The 25,437-nt window shown below is 39.9% G+C and overlaps 1 protein-coding gene across 1 annotated transcript in view; it reads right to left on the reverse strand.

Annotated features, from left to right (window-relative positions):
* cdh13 (cadherin 13, H-cadherin (heart)) overlaps positions 1 to 25,437 on the reverse strand; it is a 1,093,774-nt gene that overhangs the window by 82,093 nt on the left and 986,244 nt on the right. Inside the window, exon 10 of the mRNA XM_060837989.1 lies at positions 20,517 to 20,770. Coding sequence (XP_060693972.1) covers positions 20,517 to 20,770 — 254 coding nt within the window. The remainder of the gene's footprint in view (positions 1 to 20,516; positions 20,771 to 25,437) is intronic.

Raw genomic sequence — 25,437 nt, forward strand, 5'->3', positions numbered from 1 at the left:
AAAATTGAATGATGAGGGTCAGGCTGGGGACACTGTCTGCATGGATTTTACTAAAGAATTTGACAAGGTTCCTCATGGGTGAGCTGGTCCAGAAAATAAGTCACATGGGATCCATTGTAAGTTGGCAAATTGGATAAAAAAGTAGTTTAGTTATAGGAGACAGAGCAGTTGTGCAGGGTTGTTTCTTTCTGACTGGAGGCCTATGGACAATAGTGTTCTGCAAGGATCAGTGCTGGGACTTCTGTTTGTAAATAACTTAAGATGAAAATGTAGGTGGTCTGACCAGTATGTTTGTAGTCAACACAATATTATTGTAGTTGTGGACAGTGAGGAAGTTTATCAAAGGATATAGCAGGATAGAGATCAGTTGGAAAGTTGGGCAACGAAATGGCAGATGAAGCTTAATCTGGCCAAGTGTGAGGTAATACATTTTGGGAGGTCAAATACAAGGAAAGCAAGAAGTTAATGGCAGGATCCTTAGGAGCACTGATTTACAAAGAGATCTTGGGGTCCAAGTCTATAACTCCTTGAAAGTGGCAACACAATTGGATAAGCATGTTACGGCATGCTTATATTCATCAGTTGAGGCATTGAGTATAAAAGTTGGCAAATCATGTTGCAACTGTATAAAACTGAAGTTTGGAATGTTGGTGCAGTTCTGGTCCCACACCTTCTTAAGGATGTCAAGGCTTGGGGAACATGCGAAAGAGGTTTACCAGGATGTTGTCCGGTTTGGAGCATATTAGCTATAAGGAGAAATTGGATTGTTTTCTCCAGAGTGTCAGAGGCGAGGGGTTACCTGATGGTAGTATGTAAAATTATGAGGGATCATGGATAGGGTGAATTCTGTTCCTCAGGAGGGAAATGTCAAGAAGGTTTAAGGTGAGGGGAAAAGGTTTATTAGAGATATGCGAGGGCACTTTTTTTTATATACAGAAAGTTGGAAGGACCTGGGATGTGCTGCCGGGAGATGTGATAGAAGCAAATACGATGTTTTAAAGAAATTTAGACAGATATATGAACAGACAGGGAATAGAGGGATATGTGCATGCAAATAAAATTAGTTTAGAATGGCATCCCAGTCAGCACAGAGGTAGTGGCTCTGTGATTTGCACTACTGTCTCACAGTGCCATGGACCCGGATTCGATCCAGAGACTGTGCAAACTCCACACAGACATTCTCCCTTTGATGTGTGGGTTTCTTCTGGATGCTTTGGTTCTCTCCCACAGTTCAAAGATGTGCAGGCTAGCTGGATTAGCCATGAGGAATGCAGATTACGGGACTGGGTGGGGAACTAGGTCTGGATGGGATGCTCTTTGGACGGTTGGTATGAACATGATGGGCTGAATGGCTTGATTTCACACTATAGGATTCAATGGTTCAATGGTGGGCTGAAGTGCCTGTGGTGTACTGTACTTTGTTCTCTTTCCCAAGGCCCATGGTCTATCACTCTCAGTAACAACCATAAGGCGATAAGATATAGGACCACAAATAGGCCATTTGGCTCCACCATGACTGATGCAATAATCTTGAACTCCACTTTGCTGCTTTATCCCCATAACCCTTGATTCCCTTACTGACTAAATAAACATTTATAAGCCAGCCTCAACAACCCTCTGGGGGAAGGAATTCCATAGACTCAGTACCCTATGGGAGAAGTTCTACTTCATAGCTTTCTTAAATGGGCATCCCCTTCCTCTGAAAATATGTCCTCTGGTCCTAGATTGTTCCACAAGAGGAAAGTAGTTCTGTCCATCCACCCAGTCAAGCCTCCTAAAAATCTTATTTGCTTCAATAAATTCTCATCACATTTTTATTAAACTCCAATTAGTACAAGTCCAATGTTTTCCCCATAAGAAAATCCCACTGAACTTGCAATCAACCTGGACTGTCAATATGTTTTGCTTTAGTTAAACTGTACACAAAACTCCATGTGTGATCTAACCTGTGCCTTGTCCAATTTCAGGAAGACTTCCCTATTGTTATAGTGTATTCCTTTAAAAATGAGTTCTCTATTATCTGTTGAACTTGGATGCAAGGTTTTTGTGAATCATGCATATGGATCCCTCAGTTCTTCTCTACTGCAGATTGCTGCATTTAAATAACGTGTAACTCCTCAAGTACTCCCGCCAAAGTGCACAACCTCACATTTTCATGCATTATATTCCATCTGCCAAGTTTTTGTCCACTCACTTAACCTGTTTATATCCCTCCACAGTCTCATTGTGTCATCCTCACTACTGCCATTATGAATGTATTCTTAACAGGTCCACTCATTTTGCCTGTTATTTGTGATGCAGTCTCTCTTTTGTCTATCCCCTCAACTGATCGCTGCTGGCAAGCATGACAACCTGTCTGGCTTTGTGTGTATTAAACAGCTGGTACTGTGAGCCTATAAGCTGTGGCTGAGGGGCAACACACAACAAAGCAGGGCAAGACAGGGTGGGAATGCAGAAAACATCAAAGTAGCTGCAAAGTGACTGAATACTAAGAGAGTTAGTGAGATCCCTGAGCTGTATGCTGATCGAATCCATGGCATAGGTGCCAAGTATCTTGGCAGCAGCATTCCAGTGGAAGGTGACAGTGCACTCCAAAATGCAGCATTAACATTTAGAACTGTACTGTAAATGGATCAGAGACACAACGAGCCTGGTAAATTTTGGATTTCAAAGTCTGTGGATGGGTGGTCACTGCCTGTGAGGCATGCCCTGAGATGTTGTTACGCGCTTTTCAAGATGGTGGGCTGGAAGAGCTAGCAGAACCTGGAATTGCCCAGGAAAAATTATGACTTTGATGTCAGGAATTGTCACTGTCTGGTTTGTATCCAGCAAGCAGGAGAATGGGAAATTTTTTTTAATTGCAAAAATATACTTTATTCATAAAATTATTTTGAAATCCATATAATTGGTCATGCCATTCTTATGCACACATTGCATTTCTTTACATACAGAGATTGGAATTAATAATTCGTATATACAAGTCTGTATATTGACCAACCAGATATTTAGCTGAGGTGTCAGCGGGGTCCAATTTCTGAGTGGGCCCCTGTTCTTCTTAGGCAGGCAGACGTTACACAGTGGTCTTTCCCCATTGTGCCTTGGCGGCAGCTGCCCCAAGCTTCAGCGCGTCCCTCAACATGTAGTCCTGGACCTTGGAATGTGCCAGTCCGCGACACTCAGTCGGAATCAACTCCTTCAGCTGCAAGATCAACAGGTTTCGGACAGACCAAAGAGCGTCTTTGACTATGTTGATGATCCTCCAGGCACAGTTGATGTTCTCGGTGTGCGACCCGGGGAACAGACAGTAGAGCATGGAGTCCCACGTTATGGAGTTGCTTGGGATAAACCTCAACAAACACCACTGCGTTCATCTCCAGACTTCCTTTGCATAGGCACATTCCAGAAGGAGGTGTGTGACAGTCTCGCTCCCCCTGCCCCGCAGTCGCTTCGAGGGCAATGTGCATGCAGCAGAGAGTCCGAGCGTGCATAAAGGATCTCACAGGCAGAGCCCTTCTCACCACCAGCCAAGCCATGTCTTGGTGCTTGTTGGAAAGTTCTGGTGATGAGGCATTCTGCCAAATGACTTTGACAGTCTGCTTAGGGAGCCGCTCAATAGGATCCACCCTCTCCTTTTCCCGAAGGGTCTCAAGGACACTACGTACTGACCACTTCCTGATGGACTTGTGGTCAAAGGTGTTTTTCTTCATAAGTTTCTCCACAAAGGACAGGTGATACGGAACGGTCCAACTACTTGGAGCGTTCCATGGCAGCGAGGCCAGGCCCATCCTCCACAACACAGGGGACAGGTATAACTTCAGTACGTAGTGACACATGGTGTTTGCGTACTGGGGATCCACGCACAGCTTGATGCAGCCACACACAAAGGTGGCCATCAGGGTGAGGGTGGCATTGGGTGTGTTTTTTTCCCGATTGCCCAGATCTTTATACATTGAGTCCCTTCAGATCCGGTCCATCTTTGATTTCCACATAAAATGGAAGATGACCCGGGTGACTGCAGCGGCACAGGTTCTGGGAATAGGCCTGACCTGTGCCACATATAACAGCAATGCCGTGCCTCACATCTGATGACCGGGTTTTTACCCGCGATGGAGAGCAACCGTTGCTTCCATCAGCCCAGTTTCTGCCTCATTTTCCTGATATGTTCCTCCCAAGACTTGGCGCATGCCCCAGCTACCCCGCCCCCCCGAACCAAATACCCAGCACTTTCAGGTGGTTGGTCCTGACGGTGAAGGGGATCAAGGATTGGTCGGCCCAGTTCCCGAAGAGCATGGCCTCACTATGCCTCCGTTTACCTTGGCCCCCGAGGCCTGTTCGAACTGGTCACATATGCACATGAGTCTATGCACGGACAGTGGATCAGAGCAGAAAACGGCAACATTATCCATGTACAGGGAGGCCTTAACCTCTAGGCCCCTGCTGTCAGGAATAGTCACCCCTCTCAGGCTCGCATTGTTTCTGATGGACTCGACAAATGGCTCTATGCAGCACACAAACAAGGCAGGAGAGAGAGGGCAGCCCTGCCTGACTCCAGATCTTACAGGGAAGCTAGCTGATTCCCAACCATTGACTGAGACTGCACTGACAACATTGGTGTAGAGCAGTCTGATCCAATTGCAGATTCCCTCCCCAAAGCCCATTTTGGAGAGAACATCTCTCATATTCGTATGCGATATTATGTCAAAGGCTTTCTCCTGGTCCAGGCTGATGAGGCAGGTGTCCAGCCCCCTGTCGTGCACCTAGGTGATCGTATCCCTGAGGAGTGCGAGACTCTCAGCGATCTTCCTGCCCGGTACAGCACAGGTTTGGTAAGGGTGAATCACCGAATCCCAGAGCAGACCTGACCCGGTTGGCGATGACATTGGGCACTGATGAGGTGAGATTAACTTGACATGTTAACATGTAGGCCTTTTGCTGCTCGCGAGTGACAATTTTATCTCGGCCTTCAGCACATGATTAGAAAATGGAACGTTTTGCACTCAACATCAAGGAGCTTCTTAACAGACGTCTCATGTGATTTTCTGAACTTCTTCTCTCATTGCCCATGTTGTGTGGGCCTGCCAAGATTCCACCCATTACTTATTACAAGACCTGAAACTGCATAGCTAACTCTCTAAATGAAAGAGATTTAGATGCAGCTTTGAATACCCAAGTATTAAGAATTCATTGAGAAAATAAGTTGAAATCAACTGTGGGAAAGTAACTGGAGTCACATTTGCTGAGAAAGCAAATGAGGAGGAAGTGAGGAAGCAGATGCTGGAGAGTCAGAGTTGAAAAGTGAGGTGCTAGAAAAGCACAACAGGTCTGGCAGCATCCAAGGAACAGGAGAGTATACATGGCATTAACGTCGACTTCCAAATCTCCCCTCCCCCCAACCTCATCCTAGCTCTAAACTTCCATCTCGGCACCACTCTCTTTATCTACCTGTCCATCTTCCTTCCCACCTCTCTGCTCCATCTTCCCCACTGACCTATCACAATTACCCCCACCTGCATCGACATAGCGCCTTCCCAGCTACCTTTTCCCGAGCCCCACCCTTGCCCTCCCATTTGTCTCTCAGACCCCTTCCCCTCCCCCTGCCCAAAAACATTCCTGATGATGGGCTTATGCCTGAAATGTTAACTCTCCTGCTATGCAGATGCTGCTTGATCTGTTGAGCCTTTCCAGCACCACATTTTTCGATACTGAGAATGCAAATGATTGAGAGGAGACTAGGCAAAGCATTAGATTTCAAAAGAGATTAGGAAATAGGGAGTACAGACATCAGAGACATTATCAATGCCTCCTCTGAGCAGTCAAGGATAAGCATACAAAAGGCATTATGAAAATCAGGCAAGAAAAAACAGAAGTATCATATGGTTGCGTTTATACTTTCTTCTGATTTTCCTGCAATGCTTTTTGTAAATCTCAAACATTCCACTGAATTACAATCTTTCAAGGCATCATACATTGGAAGCGCAAAATAAAGTTAATCTTCGGGGAAAGCAGAATCAGAATACGCAGAATAATAAAAATAAGATGTACACCAATAAAATATATTTGAGTTTTAAGGTCATGCAATTTGTCCTTACTTCAATTTTATACTATTTATAATTAATCAGCAAGTTGTGTCAGTTGGAGAGACAGAGAGAATTGAGTTTGTTGGAGTATAAAGGGTTCTTTTATAGTGGAGTTAGAGAAACAGAGATTTAAAAATGGAGCATGACAATAGGAGGGCATAATTATAGAATTACAGTTTCATGTTTTTATGGGCAACTTCCATTATAAATGTCTATATTGTAAGTTATTTTATTCTACAAATGCTCCAAAGCATGAAAGTGAAAACAGCAAGGAGTTTTTATGGGTAAGAACTGCCCATAAATTAAATATTTCAATGTATTAGGTTTGGTTTTTCCCCACACACCTTAGAATATAGAATTTCCAGTTAAAATAGAGAGCCATACTAAAAGAGGGGCACAGGATATACTGGAGATTTGCAACATTTGAAGAATGCAACTACTGGACAGGGTTTGTTTCACTGCATAAAAACAAAGGCAGCATTTTGGTTCCAGTTACTTCTATAGTTTCACATTGCTGCACTGTTTCCCCTGCTGAAATTGTGAAATAGCAATTTATCATCTATTCAAATCAATGCTGATGATAAATTTGCCAAATGAAGCACTTTGACTGCCACCGAGATCATTGCAGGGTAGCAGTCGTGGGCTCAGTGAATTTGGTACAATCATAGAAATTGTTGTTTACTTTTTAAATGAGCTTTTGATTCAACATTCAAACAAATTAGAAATTATTTCTATTTTCATTTTTTTCTCTATGTATTCTTAAGATTGGCAATTTTCTGCTTGTTTCTCTTGGCTGCAATATATTGTCTATAATTGAATTTTCTTGGTAGTTTGTCAAATGCTGTTATAAGTCTAAATAATATCATTTCCTTAATAAATGGAAATTATCTATTTACCGTTATGTAACAACATGTCACAAGACAAACAGAATAATAAGGATCAAACAATAAAGAGCTGGACTGCAACAAATCTGTTGGGAGTCTGGGTTAGAACTTAGAGCCAAGAAGCTCAGCATTACTTCCACGGTAAAATTAACTTCAAATATTCTCCCTCTGGATCTTCTTTTTGCCTAAGAGCATCATGTGTCACATCATTATCCTATTGTATTCCCTCTTGTCCCTCATTTTGCATTCCTTTTCATTTCCAGTTGAGAAGCCTCATTCTCCTCTGAATTTTTTATCCTGTAATTATTGGTTCTGATCAATGTTACGAGTCCACAATTAAACTATAATTACCCTCACAAATGAACACAGAGATGAATTTTAAATGAGGCAGCATCATTGCTGAGTATTATTACTTTTGAGATTCTGGAGATTATTTATCTACCTACGTTAAACAAAATTTTAATCATCAGATCAATCAGGGCAAAACCTGTAATCTGTTTTAAGGCCAAAGCAATACAATGTAAAAGGTATTAATGCAAAACTATTCCTACACTGCTAGATGCCATAGTCAAAAATATGAAAGCAATCCTTGAAACTCCCCACAGACAGGGATCTCCGCACAGTACCAGGGACCCGGGTTCGATTCCCGCCTTGGGTGGCTGTGTGGAGTTTGCACATGCTCCCAGTGTTTGCGCGGGGGTTTCCTATGGGTGCTCCAGTTTCCTCCCACAGCCCAAAGATGTGCAGGTCAGGTTAATTGGCCATACTAAATTGCCCATAGTGTTAGGTACATTAGTCAGGGGTAAATGGAGGGGATTGGGACTGGGTGGGTTACTCTTCTGAGTGTTGGTGAGTACTTGTTGGGCCAAAGGACCTGTTTCCATACTGTAGGGAATCTCATCTAATCAGTGTGAAATTGTCTCGGGGATGATTATTTTCTACATGTTTAATGGAAACTATGGAAAAAGTAAAGTCCTCGTCTTGAAAAACTCAACAGTTCCTGTTCATAGGCTTTTGTGAGATGACTTCTTTTACTAATAATCTTTCTTCTCATGTTCCAAACAGTTGTATTCAATAGCCAAAACTTTATTGCTAACCATATCATATAAATAGGTAAACATATCTAGTTGGTTGAAATCACAGAAATCAAAAATAAAATGAATTATAAACTTGTTGGTTGTTTCACTTCCAATTCCTATTCTTGGCGTGCTGTATTCTGGTTAGAAAACTGGGAAATTATGAATGGAAACTGCTCAAATTTAAGGGTGTTTGTCATCAATTTAACCTATTCCAGAAAATTCTAGAAACTGCTGTGTGTGATACTTTCAAAAATCCTTGTTATCATTTATTTTAGAATCAAATAATTAAGATAATCATATGCATAGACATAACTTAGTTTTCTTTCAGATTTATGTTTCAATACTTTTGCTTGACCGGTAAATATTGAAATTAAAGCAAGGGGTCAGTGGGCACTGTATCATCAGCATTTGGGAAGCAATTGAAAAAGGATGATGCTACACCTTTGAAACCAGTTCTCTAATTCATTAATTCACTAAGTCCTCACAGGTTAAGTAATTTCACTGCATAAACTAAGTTATTTTAAAAATTGGAAGAAAAACATTAAAATGAAATTTCTATTTTAACTGTTGATGATATATTAAGGGGGGGGGGGGGGGGGTAGCTCCATTGGTTGGATGGCTGTGTGTAATGCCAACAGTGTGGATTCAATTCCTGTACCGACTGAGATTACCATGAAGGACTCTTCTTTTCAACCTCTTCCTTTGCCTGAGGAGTGGTGACCCTCAGATTGAACCACCGTCAGTCACTCTCAGAGCAACTCTATGGTCTGGTGGAGCTAAGGGTATATTAACAGCCACATTTGCTCACATGATAAATGTAAATCCAACTTATTTATCCAATAATATTTCAAAAGAATGTTATGAATTCCTATATTTGTCACACTCCAACTGTGTTTTTTTCTTAATCTATGCTAACAGTTGGATTGCCAACAAGTTTTGATTCCTGTATAAGATTACCTTTGCAAAGAATAGAGATGAATACAAATCAATGGGTTAAATTATTTGCTTTCAAAAATACCTTGTCATGAATTGTATACAACTATCAATTCCACACGTATATTTTGCTTCCTTAGGTATTTCAATGCAATATGACTTTTTTAATTGTCTGCATGCTGTTCATGCTGTTAAATCCCTGTTTACAGAATTTAAAAAAAAATCTTTGTAATTCTTGCTTCAAGCAGAGCTGGTAATCACTGCAGCAAATTCTCCAGGTGGTTTAGATGTTCAAGTCCACAACGCAGAGCTTGCTCTACATCGAATATATGCTTGGATAAATAAATTCGGCATAAATGCCGTTGAGGCACTTGGTTATATTATAGAACTAATTGTATATAGTAATTGAAATTCACACAGCCATACTGCTCATGTGAATACAGATCTTGATTCCCATAATTAAAAAAAAATCAAGTATGTTGGAGACTAAATTGGACAGACCCCAAAAATATGCAGCATGTGTTACAGGCAGCATGCCAACTTTGTTGTGCCTGCTCATTGCCATTGTGGTCAGGCTAACTGCATTGTTGAGTGGTGGCACAAACTGAATGGTCAAGGTCAGTGAGTGCATCTTTGAAAGTCGTAACTCTCCAAATGTACCAGTAACTACAGACGCTACTTAATTCATTAGACCCTGGTCAGTCATCCACCCTCAATCTCGACCAATTAAGACTCTTACTTAATATTCATAGCTGTCCTCACACAATTAGCACTAAATCAGAAGTCACACGACACCAGGTTATAGTTTATTTGGAGCGTTCCTCCTTCATCACCTCTGAAAGTCTGTAATTTCAAATAAACCTGTTGAACTATAGCCGGACTATAATCTGACTTTGTCCACGCAGTATGACACCAGCACCTCCACACCACAATTAGCATTGTTACATATTTCACACCAACATACCACAGCTTACAAACAGTGATTGTTCCAGAATCTATTGCTACTTGCAAAAGGATTAAGAATGAAAGATCACAGATATAAAATATTTGGCAAAAGCAATCAGAGACTAAGGACTGGAATGCAATGCCTGAGATTGTGGTGATGAAAGATTGAATTGAAACATTCAAAATGCAGTTAGAGTCCAATCTGAAAAGGAGTTTGCAGGGCTACAGAGAGAAAGCAGGAAATTGACTCAAAGTGATTTGCTTTTTTTTGCAATGCTTCTACAGTCATGATGGGCCAAATAGCCTTCCTCTTATTGTAACAATTCAGTGACTCTCCAGAATCATGTGAAAATGTTTCGCCACAGCGTTGTCACTCCTCTGTCTCAACAAGGTGATACATAATTTCATACAGAAAGGACTAACCAGCAGTATACAGATTTACCCTCGAGGAGGACTCAGGGCTCATTAATCTTGTTGGCTGAGGTAGCGCTCAACTGAAGGAGTGAAACATGAGAAACCCTCCTCCCATTCCACTATTGTAAAATATCTTCTGTGTTAAAGGTGCAAGGTTAATGTATTTACTCTTCAGTTTCTTCACACTCATTACCACCATGTCATCCTTGTGCTTTTTCTCTTTCTCATGTTCAAAATCTGCCACCTGATCAGGGAGTGGTGGGACTGTAGCTAAATATTATGAAGAAACACACCATTAATCAAAAATCTAATGCAACATTGAGGTGTGCTGCACTGTTGGGTGTGTTGTTTTGTGGATAAGGTGTGTAACCAAAGTCCCATCTGGTCACCTAGGTAGATATAAAAGTTCCCATAGAATTGAATTGAATTGAATTGAATTGAACTGAATTTATTGTCATCTGTACCAAGGCACAGTGAAAAGCTTTGTCTTGCGAGCAATACAGGCAGATCACAGAGTTAAGTAGCATAGCTAGTAATTATTTTCAAGAGGAGCAAGAGACATATCCTCAGAATCCTAGCCAATATTTATCCTTTGATCAACATTGTTAAAAAACACAGATTATCTCGTTATCTGTTTGTGGGAGCTCGCTTTGTGCAAATCTAAAGTACTTAATTGGTTACAAAGCTCTTTGGAATATCTTGAGATCAGAAAACTGGTAGACACATGCAAGCTTTATTTTGATTTATTCAAAATAGCACTCACTCCCACCATTCAGCTATGATGTGGAGGTGCCGTTGTTGAACTGTTAAAAATCACCCAACACCAGGTTATAGTTCAACAGGTTTATTTGGAAGGAGCGCTGCTCCTTCATCAGGTAGATAGTGGAGCAGGATCATAGGGCACAGAATTTATAGCAAAAGATAATGGTGTCATACAAACTGATACGATATATTGAACAAAGCTAGATTGCTATTAAGTCTTTCATTTTTTATAATGGATTGCAGGTTTTGATTCATTAATATGTAAATCCTAGAATTTCTTTCAAGTCACATTCCTGATGTAAGGTTTTATATAAAAAAAGGTGACATCTCAGCTCAGGCAATGCATTAAAAGGTATGAAGTTAGAGTCTGTCTTTATTCCAATCTTGAGTCAGACTGGTTCTATTTCCAAAGTAGGAATTTATAAAATGTCACATGGATTACAAAAAAAAGACTGCCTACAGATTGAGTGCTTTTTGAACAAAATAGAATATATCTGTAAATACAATTCTGCAAATGCAAATTCACCCCATAGACTTACGTGTGTGTGAGTGCATATGAGAGAGAGAGAGGGTGTGTGTGTGTGTGTGTGTGTGTGTGTGTGTGTGTGTGTGTGTGTGTGTATGTGTGTGAGAGAGAGACACACACACACACAGAATGTGTGTATGAATGTGATGGAGTACATACCTGTGAGAGGTGTGGATGCGGGGATGCAGGGTGTGTGTATGTGCCTGAGAGAGAGCATGTGTGAGGATGTAAGAGTGTGTGTCTGTGTGTGTGCATGTGTGTAATTGTGTGTGAGAGAGTGTATTGTGTAGTGGGTCACCTGTAGGGTGACATGAACCCAAGATCCTGATTGAAGTCATCCTCATTGGTTCCGAACTTGGCTATCAGCCTCTACTTGGCCACTTTGCATTGTTGCGTATCCCAAACTCAGACTTGGAGGACGGTCATCCAAAATCCAAGGCCAAATGTCCTTGACCGCTGAAATGTTCCCCGACTGGGAAGGTACATCTCTGTCTGGCGATTGTTGCACGGTGTCCATTCATCCATTGTCGTAGCTTTTGCTTGGTCTCGTGAATGGTCCATGCCTTGGTGCATCCTCGCTTGCAATGTATGACATAGACAACTTTGGCCGAGTCACATAAATACCTGCCACGTACATGGTGGATGATATCCCCATGTGTAATAGTAGTATCCAAGTCAACACTCAGACATGTATTGCAGTGGTTGCCAAGTTAGCATTGTATGATGTTGTGCTCAATGTTGCCCTGAAAGCTGGGCAGATGGCTGTGAATCATGGTCTGTCTGAGGTTTGGTGGTTGTTTAAAGGCAAGAAGTGGAGGCGTAGGGAAGGTCTTGTTGAGGTGTTCATCTTCATTGACAATGTGTTGCAAGCTGCGAAGAACATAAAGAACATAGCATAGTTTCTCCACTCTTGGGAAGTAATGGATAATGAAAGGTACCCTGTCAGTTGCATCCTGTGTCGGTCTCCTGAGGAGGTTGTTGCGGTTTTGCACTGTGGCACATCGGAACTGGCGGTCGATGAGTCGAGCATCAATTCCAGTTCTTATGAGGGCATCCTTCAGAACCTTCAGGTGTCCATCGTGTTCCTCCTCACCTGAACAGATTCTGTGTATGCTCAGGGCTTGTCCATAGCAGATGGCTGTTTAACAGGTTTCAGGTGGAAGCTAGGGAAGTGCAGCATCGTGAGGTTATCCATGGGTTTGCTGTAGTGTCTGACTCAAGATTGGAATACATACAGACTCTAACCTCACATCTTTAATGCATTGTCTGAGCTGAGATACCACCTTTTTCTTTATAAAACCTTAAGTTATCTTGGGAATGTGACTTGAAAAAAAATTCTGTGATTTACATCTGGAATTTAAAACAAACATTGATGAGCAAAGAGATCTGGGAGTTCAGGTCCATTGTACCCTGAAAGTGGCGGCACAGATGGATGGAGTGGTCAAGAAGGCATATGGTATTCTTGTCTCCATCGGACGTGTTATTGAGTATGAGAACTGACAGGTCACGTTAAAATTGTACAAGACTTTGGTTTGGCCGCATTTAGGAAACTGTGTACTGTTCTGGTCATCACATTACCAAAAGGAGGTGGACGCTTTGGAGAGGATGCAGGGAAGGTTTACAAGGATGTTGCCTGGTATGGAAGGTGTTAGCTATGAAGAGAGGTTGGGATTGTTTTCATTAGAAAAAAGGATATTGAGGAGGTACCAGATTGAGGTCCAAAAAATCATGAAGGGTGTAGACAGGGTGGATAGACATAAGCTTTCTCCCAGGGTGTGGTATTCAATAACAACGGGTCATGCTTTCAAGGTGACAGGAGAAACACTTAAGGGGGCTACTGAAAAGTACATTACACAGAGAGCGGTGGGTGCCTGGAACACATTGCCAGCAGTGGTAGTAGAGACAGGCACAGTAAATTCATTTAAGGTCCATCTGGACAGATGCATGAGTAGGTTGGGAGCAGACGAATACAGATACTTAGGAATTAGGCGACAGGTTTAGACAGTGGATTTGGATCAGCACTGGTTTGGAGGGCTGAAGGGCATGTCCCTGGGCTGTGAATTTTCTTTGTTCTTTCTTTGTTCTTAAACAAATCCATTAATGTCACTAATTAGCTTTGAAGAGTAGCGTGAAATGTTTCTTGGGATGGTGAAACTGGCCAAGAGAACTACCTTATGGTGAGATAAGGAAAGGATAGGAGACAGTGGTTGATCAGGACAGAGGTGTATATAATAGCAAGTAATAGCAAGTAAATTGCACCACAGGCTGTTTTTCTATTCAACGTTTTGATGAAGAACTTGATATTTTGCAAGGTATTTGTAATAAAGTAAATCTTCTTTTGGTGAAAAGGGCTTGTCAATAAGTAACCTTTGTACTTAGCAGTAAGAAATTTTTAGACATTTCAGTGCTGTAGGTCAAAACACCTCCATTTTTGTTCATGCTAATATGCTTGGATGCTTTGGTAAGGCAGGAAGAGAATGCGAAAAAAACAAAGAACGAACAAAGGAAGAGCTGTTTCACACACGCTAGTTGTCCTGTCTGTTCCAGATCAGCACTTGGTACATGTTAATAACATTTCCTTTTAACTGCATAAGTAGCAATGTTATATCATGTCAAAGATGCTGATTAAACTAAACACCCCAGTGTATTAGTTACAGTTAGTCTAATTGATTACAATATGATCCATTTCTCAAAGATTAAAATTACACTGGTCACACTGTAATTATCAGTAAGCTATACTGGCTTCTGAGCTCATGATGGTGTAAAGGTCATTGATGAAACAGTTGATGCTAGTTAACATTCAGAACTGCCCTGAGGGATTCCTACAGCAATATCCTCATGCTGATTGGTTTATCCTCCAATAACCACAGTCATCTATCTTTGTTTAGATTAACTAACAATCTATCCATTGAAAAGCTATATACCTAATTTCCATTTACTTCAATTTTACTAAACTCCATATATAACATACTCAGTTAAATTCTGCCTGATGCTAGAGAAGTCACTTTTATCTCACGTTACCTCTGAAGTTCAAGGCTGAATTAATGCATTTAGCAGAATATAGATCCACAGTATGTTTCATGCAATTTTGCCTCATACTGCTATGTTTGTGTTCATAGTATTTGACTCACTGGTTAAGAAAGGGCAACTTCTTTCCCAATATGTCCTACTGGAGTGCATACAGCACGATTAATTGCTTCTGGCTTCACATCAATAATATGACACTGAACCTGTGACTGCAATAGGGATATGCACAATTTTAATTAGTTTAAACTATTTTCTTTTCTAAAAATCTACATCTACTGGAAGAAAAATGGTTGGATTCTATTTGATGGAGTCAATCGATGCAGCAACAATTATTTTGCTTGCTATTAAGCTATCCCTTGTATCGACTACTCTGTGGGAACAAATAAAGTCTTCTCATTTCTTGTATCACAGGAGGCTTGTTAACTTTAAGCTTGTGTTTTCCATGTCTGCAAAGCCACTCCAAGTTAAATAGTCTATATCATAATGACTCTAAACATTTTAATGATTTAGATTATGTCTACTTCAATCTTCTTCAATCAGAATAAACACTATATTGCTCTTCTCAGTTACCTCATTAAGCCATGCTACATCATGGAGGGAAGACCATATCAAGGAGATGAAATAAATTGTTCCAATGAATGCAAAAAATAAAAAATTCAAGAATTTCAAATATACATTACATTTTAAACTGACTGTTTGAAGAAATGTATTATGCATATGAGGTAATATCCATAGCTAAAGCTTTAATTCAGACTGCAAATCTGAGCAGGGCAAAACAGTAAGCCATGCCAGTACCAAGATAATTAACAGTGATGATTTTACAGAATTAACTGGTTTACATGAAAAAGTTATCTTATACTCCTAAGAGCACTGCATTTCCGTCAATCGCCTTGCCATAGGATGATTACAATTTCAACAATAGTGGAAGTGGCCAGTCAGAGACAAGACAAGACAACCTGTGCTTATGCAAAATAATGATATAAAAGCCTTTGGTTTCTTAGACTCCAAAAGAAAAGGAGCAATGGCAGAGTCAAAGCTCGTCATTCACATTTCCATTCATAAAGTTGTATCATTTATGTATCGCTATAAAAGACACATTTTGCCAATCCAAGAGTGCTCAACATTGAGTTCTCCAATTTCAAATAGCCTCCCTTCCCATCCCCCGACCTGCTTTCCAGCCTCTCCCTCCCATTTCTCTGGCCGACCCTTCTTTCCAGCCACTAATCGGATTCATTCCCCCCATCAACCAAGCAGGTCATACATTCTACCTGCCTCACCATCCCGTCCCTCTCCCCACCCAAAACCCTCCCCTAGACCCTCCCCCAGCCTTTCTCTGAAGCTCCCTTCACACCCACACCCAGTCCTGAAGAAGGGTTGTACCTGAAATGCTGACTTCTCCAACTCTTGGTGCTGCTTGGCTTGCTGTGTTCTTGCAGCTTCCTGTTGGTCTACAAAGCATTTCCCTTTGCCTCATCGGGACAATTTTGTAGGATACAAATTCAAGAGGAAAACCAACATTTATACCCCAAGAAAGGAGAGGATTAATTCATTGGCGAGATCAGAAGCAAAGTCCTGTTGTTGACCCGACAGAACGCTTTCTAAAGTATCTGGTCATCTGTGCGCCTTGGATTATCTGACCTGAGATTGAATAAGCTATGGGTTAAAGGGTTCTACAGTTACCCACAACAGTCCTGTGATCAATTAGCCAAAAAATCCAGTAATCTCACAGACTGCAAGCTCACAAGTAAGATGTTCTGTTATCGTTCCATTATTTAATATTGTATTTGCAAAGGGCAAATTGACACTTGGATCTATGCATGGGGTTAAACTGGAAGAAGAAATATCTAACAAAAATTTAAGAAAAAAAAACATGTACTTCTAATGTTATCAAGATGGAGAAATCTGAAATTTCACAAATATAGAATTATATTTTCATGGTTCAGAAGTTGTTAGAAAAGAGTGACAAAATGATGTAGCATCACATGAAATTAAAAATGGGACACCATGTTTGACAATCATATTGGAGTTTACTGGTGAAGATGTCATGACACAGTGATAGCAAGTCAAACTAAATTAATCATCATCACTGGATTCACAACACAGTGATCTTAAATCTTTCAATGAGCCTCAAAATTGTTCAGTTGCTCCTAATCAGACTTTACAAATAACAGATCATGGTCACCAAGTTTCTAACTTAAACAAAAACTAACAATTTATTATTAATAATGTATCTTCAGCAGAACATAGATAAACAACAAGGGCAAACTAATTAATGTCTATGATCTAAGCCATCCATCTCTGAATATTAACCTCCACCCCCACACTGACAGATAGACACAGGTAAGGGATAAATCAAAAGAGAAATTATGAGCACCACAATTTGCCAGTTCACTAGCTGCTTCAATGACAAATACCAGGCCTTCATGAAATCCTTTGACGATAGGTTGTATTACAAACACATTGAATTGTGTATATTGTTTGAATTTTGATGAATGATTAATGCCAGCAGCCTTCATATACTGCTGGAGACCTTTTACTTATTTCTGACAGACGGGGATTCTTTTTCAGAACTTTCAACAAGTCAATAACTATAGAATAACAAGAAAGAACTAAACCTCAAAACAGCTCCCGAGTCCAGAAGCTTCTAAACCAACGGCCTGGTCAGCACCAGTTCAATCTTTGTTTTCTCTTTTGTTTCACCATTCTTAGTGGGTTGTCAGGCTAGCACTGGTCCTCCCTTGATTGACCAATTCAACATCCAAACACCTGTCAATCTGAGTTTAAAAACATCTTGGTGCCAAATTATCTCCAGTGTCCTTTATCTTTACAAGCCAGTTCCCAACAACAATCATCAGTCTTTTTTCTCATCTCTTTGTTTTAAAATAAGTTGTTGTACAAACAACAGAAAGCAGAGAATAGGAATAAACAAATCATTCTTGGGATAGAAACCTGTTACTCTAGAGGTAACATAAAGGTCAGTGCTAGGACCACATTTATTAACAATCTATATTAATGTTTTGGATGTGGGGACCAAATTTGCCAATGACACTACAACAGAATAAGTTGCAAGAAGGTTTTGAGAGGATGTTGACTGGTGACTGAATGCACTAGATCATGGTAGATGGAATATTTAATGTAAGTAAGAGTGAAGTTAGAAGAAATGGAAAGACAGATTATTCCTTAAATGGTTGGGTGCTACAGATGTCCAAATGGATCTGGGTGTCCTTGTCCATGAATCAATAAAATCTAGTTTGTATATGCAGCAAGCAATTAGGAAGACCAATGGAATTATGATATTTATTTCAAAGGGATTTGAGAGCGGACATAAAGATATCTTGCTGAATTTGTGTAGAACCTTGGTGAAACCTTAGCCGGAGTAATGCACAATTTAAATCTCCTAATCTGATGTACTTGCCAGAAAGGAAGTTCAGAGGAGATTCACCAGATGAGCTCCTTTGATGGCAGGGGTTTGTTTTCTGAGGAGTGATTCAGCAAACCAAATCTATATTCCCCAGAGGTTCAAAGAATGGGAAGTGATTTTATTGAGAGTTTAAAAATTCTTACAGAAAGACAGGGTGGAACCAGATAGACTTTCTCCCCTGGCTGATGACTCGAGAATCAGGGAATTGCATTTCAGGATATCAGACAGGCCATTCTAAACTGAGACAAGGAAGAACATTTACACTCAATATTGTGGTAAACTTGTTCCCCAAATGGGCTGTGCAAATTCAATCATTAAGCTGGTTTAAGACAAAAGTTATAAGTTGCTAGAGACAAATGGCACCAAGGGATGTGGAGATAGTGCAGGAAACCAGCATTGAGGAATTATCGTGATCTAGAACAGAGATGTTCAGAATGGCCTCTTTTTCCTATCTCCATACAAAACCTCCACAAAGCACATCTCTGCTCCTGAGACTAGCTCCACTGGATTCATCAGGCTACACGCTACAGGTAAACACTTAAGATTAGATAGATTGGCACTGCTCTGGGTGTTTCTGAACCACATTCTCCTGAACTACAAGATCGAAATTATGCTCAAGGACATCTCTGACAACTAAAACCAATTGCTGACTGTTGTTCACTGACACCTGAATTAATTTGAATGACCGATTAATAAACTAGCAGTAAACTCACCCTTTATTCCCAGGTAAGATCAAATATAACCAGAAATGGTACACCTCATTCGTAAATGTTGCATTCTGGATTTGCTAAAAGCCTACACTACACAAATCATTTTGAAAATGATCTCAAGTATCAATAGCAGAATCTGCAAGCACTTTTATCCTCTTTATTTTTGTGTAAATAAGCATTGCCTATTCTCAAAGAGTTAGAGTTGTCAATTAAACAGCGTTTTTCCTGGGGTTTTGCTGATTCAACAGACTAGTGAATTTCTGGACTCTTAGCTAAGAGCATTCAGACAATCTTTGAAGCATATGAATCATGAGTTTTTTTAAAAGCTAAACCATGCCAATCCAGCCCAAAGAGCCTAAGATGTAAAACACTGTCAGATCTGCTCATGAGACAAATTCTTCAGAATACAATGCCGAAGAAACAATTACATTCTGTAAAACATATTTCCTAGTGCACTTAAAGGAAATTGTTAGAGTTCACTTAATAAATTAAACATACCAGTCATTTAAAAGGCAAGACCTTCATTCCTGTTGTGTTCTTGAACCTATAATGGTGTTGATTTCGTACTGTTTTCAATCTATCACTTAGTTTCTATTTTTGATTTTTTTTGTCAGCTAAAAACAATTATGTTTTAACAGAAGATACTGTTATTCTATAAACTCATTCTTTAATTAGGAAAATGCAAACACATTTAGTTTATTGCATTACCTTTTCACTTAGTGAAGTTTTTGTATTCTGCAACAAATCATCACCTAGGTCAGCAAGCCACACATTTCTCAGTATCTGCTCCATTCTTGCACCTAGACTAGACATCTGGACTGTGGCTCCATGCAGAAGAGCAATCAGAATGTTAAGGGGTCATTTCACTTCTGAACATAACACTTAACTTCCTCAAATCTATCAACTATATTAGCTCATCATTTAAAAAAAACATGGAATATGGGCACTGCTAACAAGGTTGGCATTTATAGAATCCCTACAGTGTGGAAAGAGGCCCTTTGGCCAAACAAGTGTACACCGACTCTCTGAAGAGTAACCCACCCAGACCCTTCCCTACTCTATATTTACCCCTGAGTATTGCACCTAGCCTTCACATCCCTGAACACTAGGGGCAATTTAGCCTGGCCAATTCATCTAACCTGCGTATCTTTGGATTGTAGGAGGAAACCAGAGCACCCAGTGGAGAATGTACAAACTCCACACAAACATTCACCAGACGCTGGAATTGAGCCCAGGTCCCTGGCGCTGTGTTCACCACTGAGCCACCATGCCGCTCAAATTACCCTTCCCTAATTGCCTTTGAACTGAGTGGCTTGTAAAAGGGCAGTTTAGAGTCAGTCACATTCCTGTTGGTCAGAAGTCAAAAGTCACACACATGTTGGACCAAATAAGGACAGAAGACCTCCTTCACTAAAGAACATGTGCAAACCAGATGGGTTTTTCTATGACAATTAAGTACAGTTTCACACTCATTATTACACAGACTAGCTTTCAATTTGGGATTTATCAATTTGAATTTAAATTCCACCAGAAGAGATTTGAATCAGCATCCTGAGATGCAATGACTTTGCCATTATGCCATTATTTCCCCAGCATGCATTGCTCTGCACTTTGAGTGCATGACTTCAGGACCATTAAATGCACATTAAAACCATTTTATGATTCACATCAACCACATTTGCTCCTGGTCTTTAAATTTACATTATAAAAACTTCTTGTTATTCTATAGAACACTTACTTAATTGTCTGTTTCTGAAGGATATCTTGATCAGTTGCATTCAATGTCACAATAACACTGCCTACTGCGATGTTCTCCGGTTTGACTACAATTGTCGGGTCAGGATTGAAAACAGGCGGCTCATTCGCATCAAGAACTGTGACTTGCACGGTTGTGGTAGAACTGGAACCATAACTAATCTCAGGCATGATTGGGTCTTCATTTTCCACTTTAATCAGCAATGTGTGAAAAGCAGATCTTTCATAATCCAAAGACTGAAATGAAATAAATTTTAAAAATGCTGCAGTTACTCACATTGATAAATGAATTCAGAATCAAATTGGCAATTACAGATGCAAAGCAATTTCTTGAAATAGCTTTATCGATTTGAAATTAATCTCCAGGAGTAGTACATCAATATTTAAAACATAACTGCTTATTTGTTTGAATCAATTTTTATCATTGAACATTTTGATCTATTAGAAATGAAAATTATTCCAATAATACTTTGTGGAAATGAATAACAGTCCACTCAATGTTCTCTTCCTCTTCTCCTCTGTTACACAAGACATGGACTCCCACTCTGTGACGGAGTTCTATATTTTCCCTCTGGGAACTTGCGAAATTATGTCAGCATTTTGATGGTTAATGTTAGCAATGTTCTAAAGTATGAAGGCAAACCTAATACATTTCTCACCCAATTTTCACCTTCTTGAACTTTCTGCAGGAGTAATGAAATGGCTGATTTTACTGCATTCATTGGAAGTCAGGCCAATTGTAAAATTGCTACTGCTGAGCACGATGGCTAATTCATCACAAGCAGTCATTCAACTGGGGTCCTCATGTTTTCTGTGCACTGAGATAAGACTTCTGAATTGAACAGTTGAAAAACAGTGTCAGATCTTCCAACTGCTTATATCCCTAAAGGAAAAAGCAGTGAAGCTTACGAATGATACATACTGTCTGTCTTGTCTACTTTGAAATGAGGCTCTAATATGACCAATGTATTCATTTCTATATATTAGTGTTTTATCACTAGTCTTCTCCTCTGCTGATGTCTGTAATTTAGCTGGGAGGTGTTATTTAACATATAGGGCAACATCACAGTGAGAACTCTTCTTTTCATGCATTTCCAGGCAGGGACTGCAGTAAAGTAGTTTCAAATGACAACAGCGAATTCAGAAGGGACAAAGAGAAAGAATATCCTGGAGGTAGGCTTAGAAAAAGAAAAGACATAGCAGAAAAACACCACAGAGGAAAACAAGACTTGCATTTTTATTATGTCTTCCATAACTGTGGGTGTGTCAAACTGCTTTTGTAGCCTACAAAGCCCTTATGAATTTTAGTTGCTGTTGCAACGTAGTGGGAAGTGTGATATTCAATGTTTGCAATATCATAAATAGGAATGTGACCATGTAAGTTGCCTTTGGTAACGTTAATTGAGGGATAAATATTTGCCAGGACATGAAGGATAACACCCTTGCTCTTGTTCAAAATATTGTCATGGGATCTATTACATCCATTTGGGAGAGCAAACAGAATCCTGTGTAATGTTTCATCCAAAAGACAGAACCTCCAGCTTTGCAATTCTCCTCTCATACTGAATTAGTGTTTCAGTCTTGATTAACGTCCTCAAGTCCCAGAATGCAATTTTGACTCAAGGAATGAGTGTTACACCAGAACCCTGTGTGACATGGTTATCTTTGCACCTTTTCATGAACATTGTACTGCTGAATATCACATATCCCGAATATTTGTCTGAAAAGTAAAAACACTTGCTGGCATCTGAGACCATATTTACAAATGTCTGCAGATGTACAAGTGGAAAGATATTGCTAACTGGTCTGTAATATTATTGTATTTTTGTTATCTATTCAAAGACAGCCAGAGGCAAAAAAATGCCAAAGTTGAAAGAGTAGTTAGCTTCAGGCCCTTTAGTAAAGTACAGGAGGAATCAGACCCTTTAGTAAAGTACAAGGAGGAATCAATGGCAGCTGCTATGAAAATGAAAAATTGGAAGAGAACTGATAGGTTTAGGTTAACGACAAAGCACAGCCCTTACAGGACCATGGGTTTTCTCTCTCTTTTATTGCTTCTGATTTGTGAGTCAGAGAACATTTTCTGAAATGAATATGTGTTGTCTCTTTCACAGATGCTGAATACTTACAGAAAGAAGCCTGGTTTAGTAAGCGAAAATTTCACCCAGTGAAAGATCTGGGACAGAATGATAAGAAAGAACCATCTCTCCTTTGAGGATTGAGAAATGGCTGCCTTCAGCTGAGGAGCTTCCATTTGAATTCATTATTGTACTTGTGGAGAAATACCAGGCTCATCGTTCCTGACGTACTGTCAGTCTAGTGCCTAAACCTAAATTCAACTGTGATCTTAACCTCTTCCTCATTTTGTGATGCCATATGAGCGGAATTGTGAAGTTCATGCCAGGGATTGAACCATGAACATCTTGGAAGACTGAATGATGTTCATCTCAACAAAACGTTGTTCACAGGCAGTAGGGAAATCTCATTTTACGTCATAGTGATAGTCCCAACTATTGTACCTAATCCCCATCTCCAATAAATGGCACAAATGTGAGAAACACCCTATTATTCACGGAAGACCAAGAATTTGTGAAGATGATTTAAGAGCAGTTGTATCAGAGTGGCTTTAAGAACACCCTAGATCGGGGCTTTCAGGACTTAATTGAGACTGTACATTTGATTTTAATATAGATCTTTGTTCTAAATGAGCTTGTGCCAAACAAAAGGGATGCAATGACTGAGAGTAAATTTGCCACTTTTCTTGACATGACAATATAACTACATCAATACAACCCTAACCTGATACCGAACCCTTCAAAATCTTAAAGAGGGAGTAACAGTTTGTGTCTAGTAGGCATTGCTGCTGATGCACTGAAATCTGCTACTTCAAGCCTATCAGCTGCACTGGGATGAAGACAGCATGGGTTCAAATCTAACCAGAACATCACAGAATCCAGGCATTCAGCAGCACTATATTACAGGAGTTTAAAGTTATGAGTGAAAACAACTTTAGATTTGAGCAGATATAAGAGACAGCTACAGCAGTGCAAGATCTAAAACAAATTGTAAAAATACATTTATCAGAATTTGATACTTTGCAACACATCCACTGATTTTCCATCTTTTGTTGTTATTGTTGTCATTTTTTATGAAGATTTGAAACACTATTGGTAAAGAATGAAAAAAAACCTTCAAATAGCTTTTTCATTTTAAGATATGTTAAAGTACTTTTAAGCATATCCATAGTTGTATTGAAAAGAGATGCGTCTGTCCATTTATGCATGATATCAGTCAGCAAACAGCAATGAGAGAGACAAGTTACTGTGTTATCTTTCTCATGATGCTTGGTAAAGAATAAACATTGGTTAGAACATCTTAAGAAATTTGTCATCTTCAATATGCTGTGGGATCCATTGTGTTCATTAGAGAGCAGAAACAGCTTGGTTTTATAGCTCAAAGATGCCTTCATATCTCACAGTACTGCACTGAAGGATCTGTGCTACAGTCTGTACAGTGGTCTTGAAACCAGGATTTGACTCAGAACAGTATGTTGCTATTGAGTCGAGGATGGTACTTTTTAATTTACTGGATTATTTCCTGAGAAGGATCATAAAGCACAATCATTCAGACACAGAATACAGTTTTTTAATCGGAAGAGGTTGGTAGAGATTTGTATGTCTTAATACACATGAAGCTGGCATTAAGGTGGCCTCTTGTCAATCTTCAACATGATCATAGAATTGCTCTCCAGCATTTTCTCCTTCTGACCTTTCCAAAAGGAAATCTCAATTCCTTTGGATCAGCTGATGCACAAAGTCTGCAATTCTGAAAATCTCTGCTCTACGACAAGGTTTTCTTAATCTGTCTAGGACGAAAATTGAACTTGAAAATTCCAGCGAACTCACAACACCGGTAACTCCCAAAGCCTCTGTCTTCAGATAATGAAAAGGTGCCATTACTTCTTGAAGTCGGTATTGCATGTCGTCCATTTAGCATTCAGGAATATTTAGTTGTATAGTTTACCTGAGAGTAAACAAACCATGGCTAATTGCAGGTTGTGTGCTGCGAAACACATCAGGAGGTTGTTAGTATCACAGATTGAACATTCAGGAAACAATATCTTTTCCTCTTGCTGAAGTGTTACATTTATGTAGCACCACTGACAGCCTTGGGACATCTCAGTGTTTTTGTATCCTATGAAGTAATTTAGAAATGCAAGTTATTGTTTTGATGTAGGAAACTCATCAGCCAATTTTTATTCAGTGAGCACAATGTGACTTACATCACCAGAGCATGACTGGAAGGATCTGGATATATAACAACATAAGTGCTGACATCACCATTAGAGTCACAGTCAAGGCAGTGCCTTGGTAGAAACATTTTGTAAATCATGTTTCAATATATGACACATCTCTGTCAAGATTCGAGAGGAAAACAAACCTTCCTCATAAAATGCTATTTTTAAAGAAGTCACATTCTGGCAGATGCATTAGTGCAGTAAGCAGGTTAGATGGTGTTCACTTGCATGTCAGTCTGATATCAACATTTTCTTCCTTTCTGATCCACATTCTCTTGATCCTCCTACTCAAAGCATGGGAAACCAGAGAGAAATGATTAGTCCACCATGCTGAACTCATGACGAAATAATTTCAATGAAGATATCATATCACCAAGTTACCCTTCATTTACATGTGTAAAATTCTCGAACTGATCCAGCTTCTGCAGAACCAGCTGTCAGAGAGAGCAAGACCTCTGACATGCCTGTTTATATCTGTCAGCCAGGGCTCCCTGAGTGGAGCAGTTTAACAGTCTCAGCCAGGGAATTCATATTCTATGAGGCCCAAATGGCTGACCCTGTTACAATCGCTACACTTGATACTCCTTGTGGAGTTCCATAAAGAATC

This window comes from Hemiscyllium ocellatum, chromosome 17 (assembly GCF_020745735.1).
Source record: "Hemiscyllium ocellatum isolate sHemOce1 chromosome 17, sHemOce1.pat.X.cur, whole genome shotgun sequence".
Classification (NCBI taxonomy): domain Eukaryota; kingdom Metazoa; phylum Chordata; class Chondrichthyes; order Orectolobiformes; family Hemiscylliidae; genus Hemiscyllium; species Hemiscyllium ocellatum.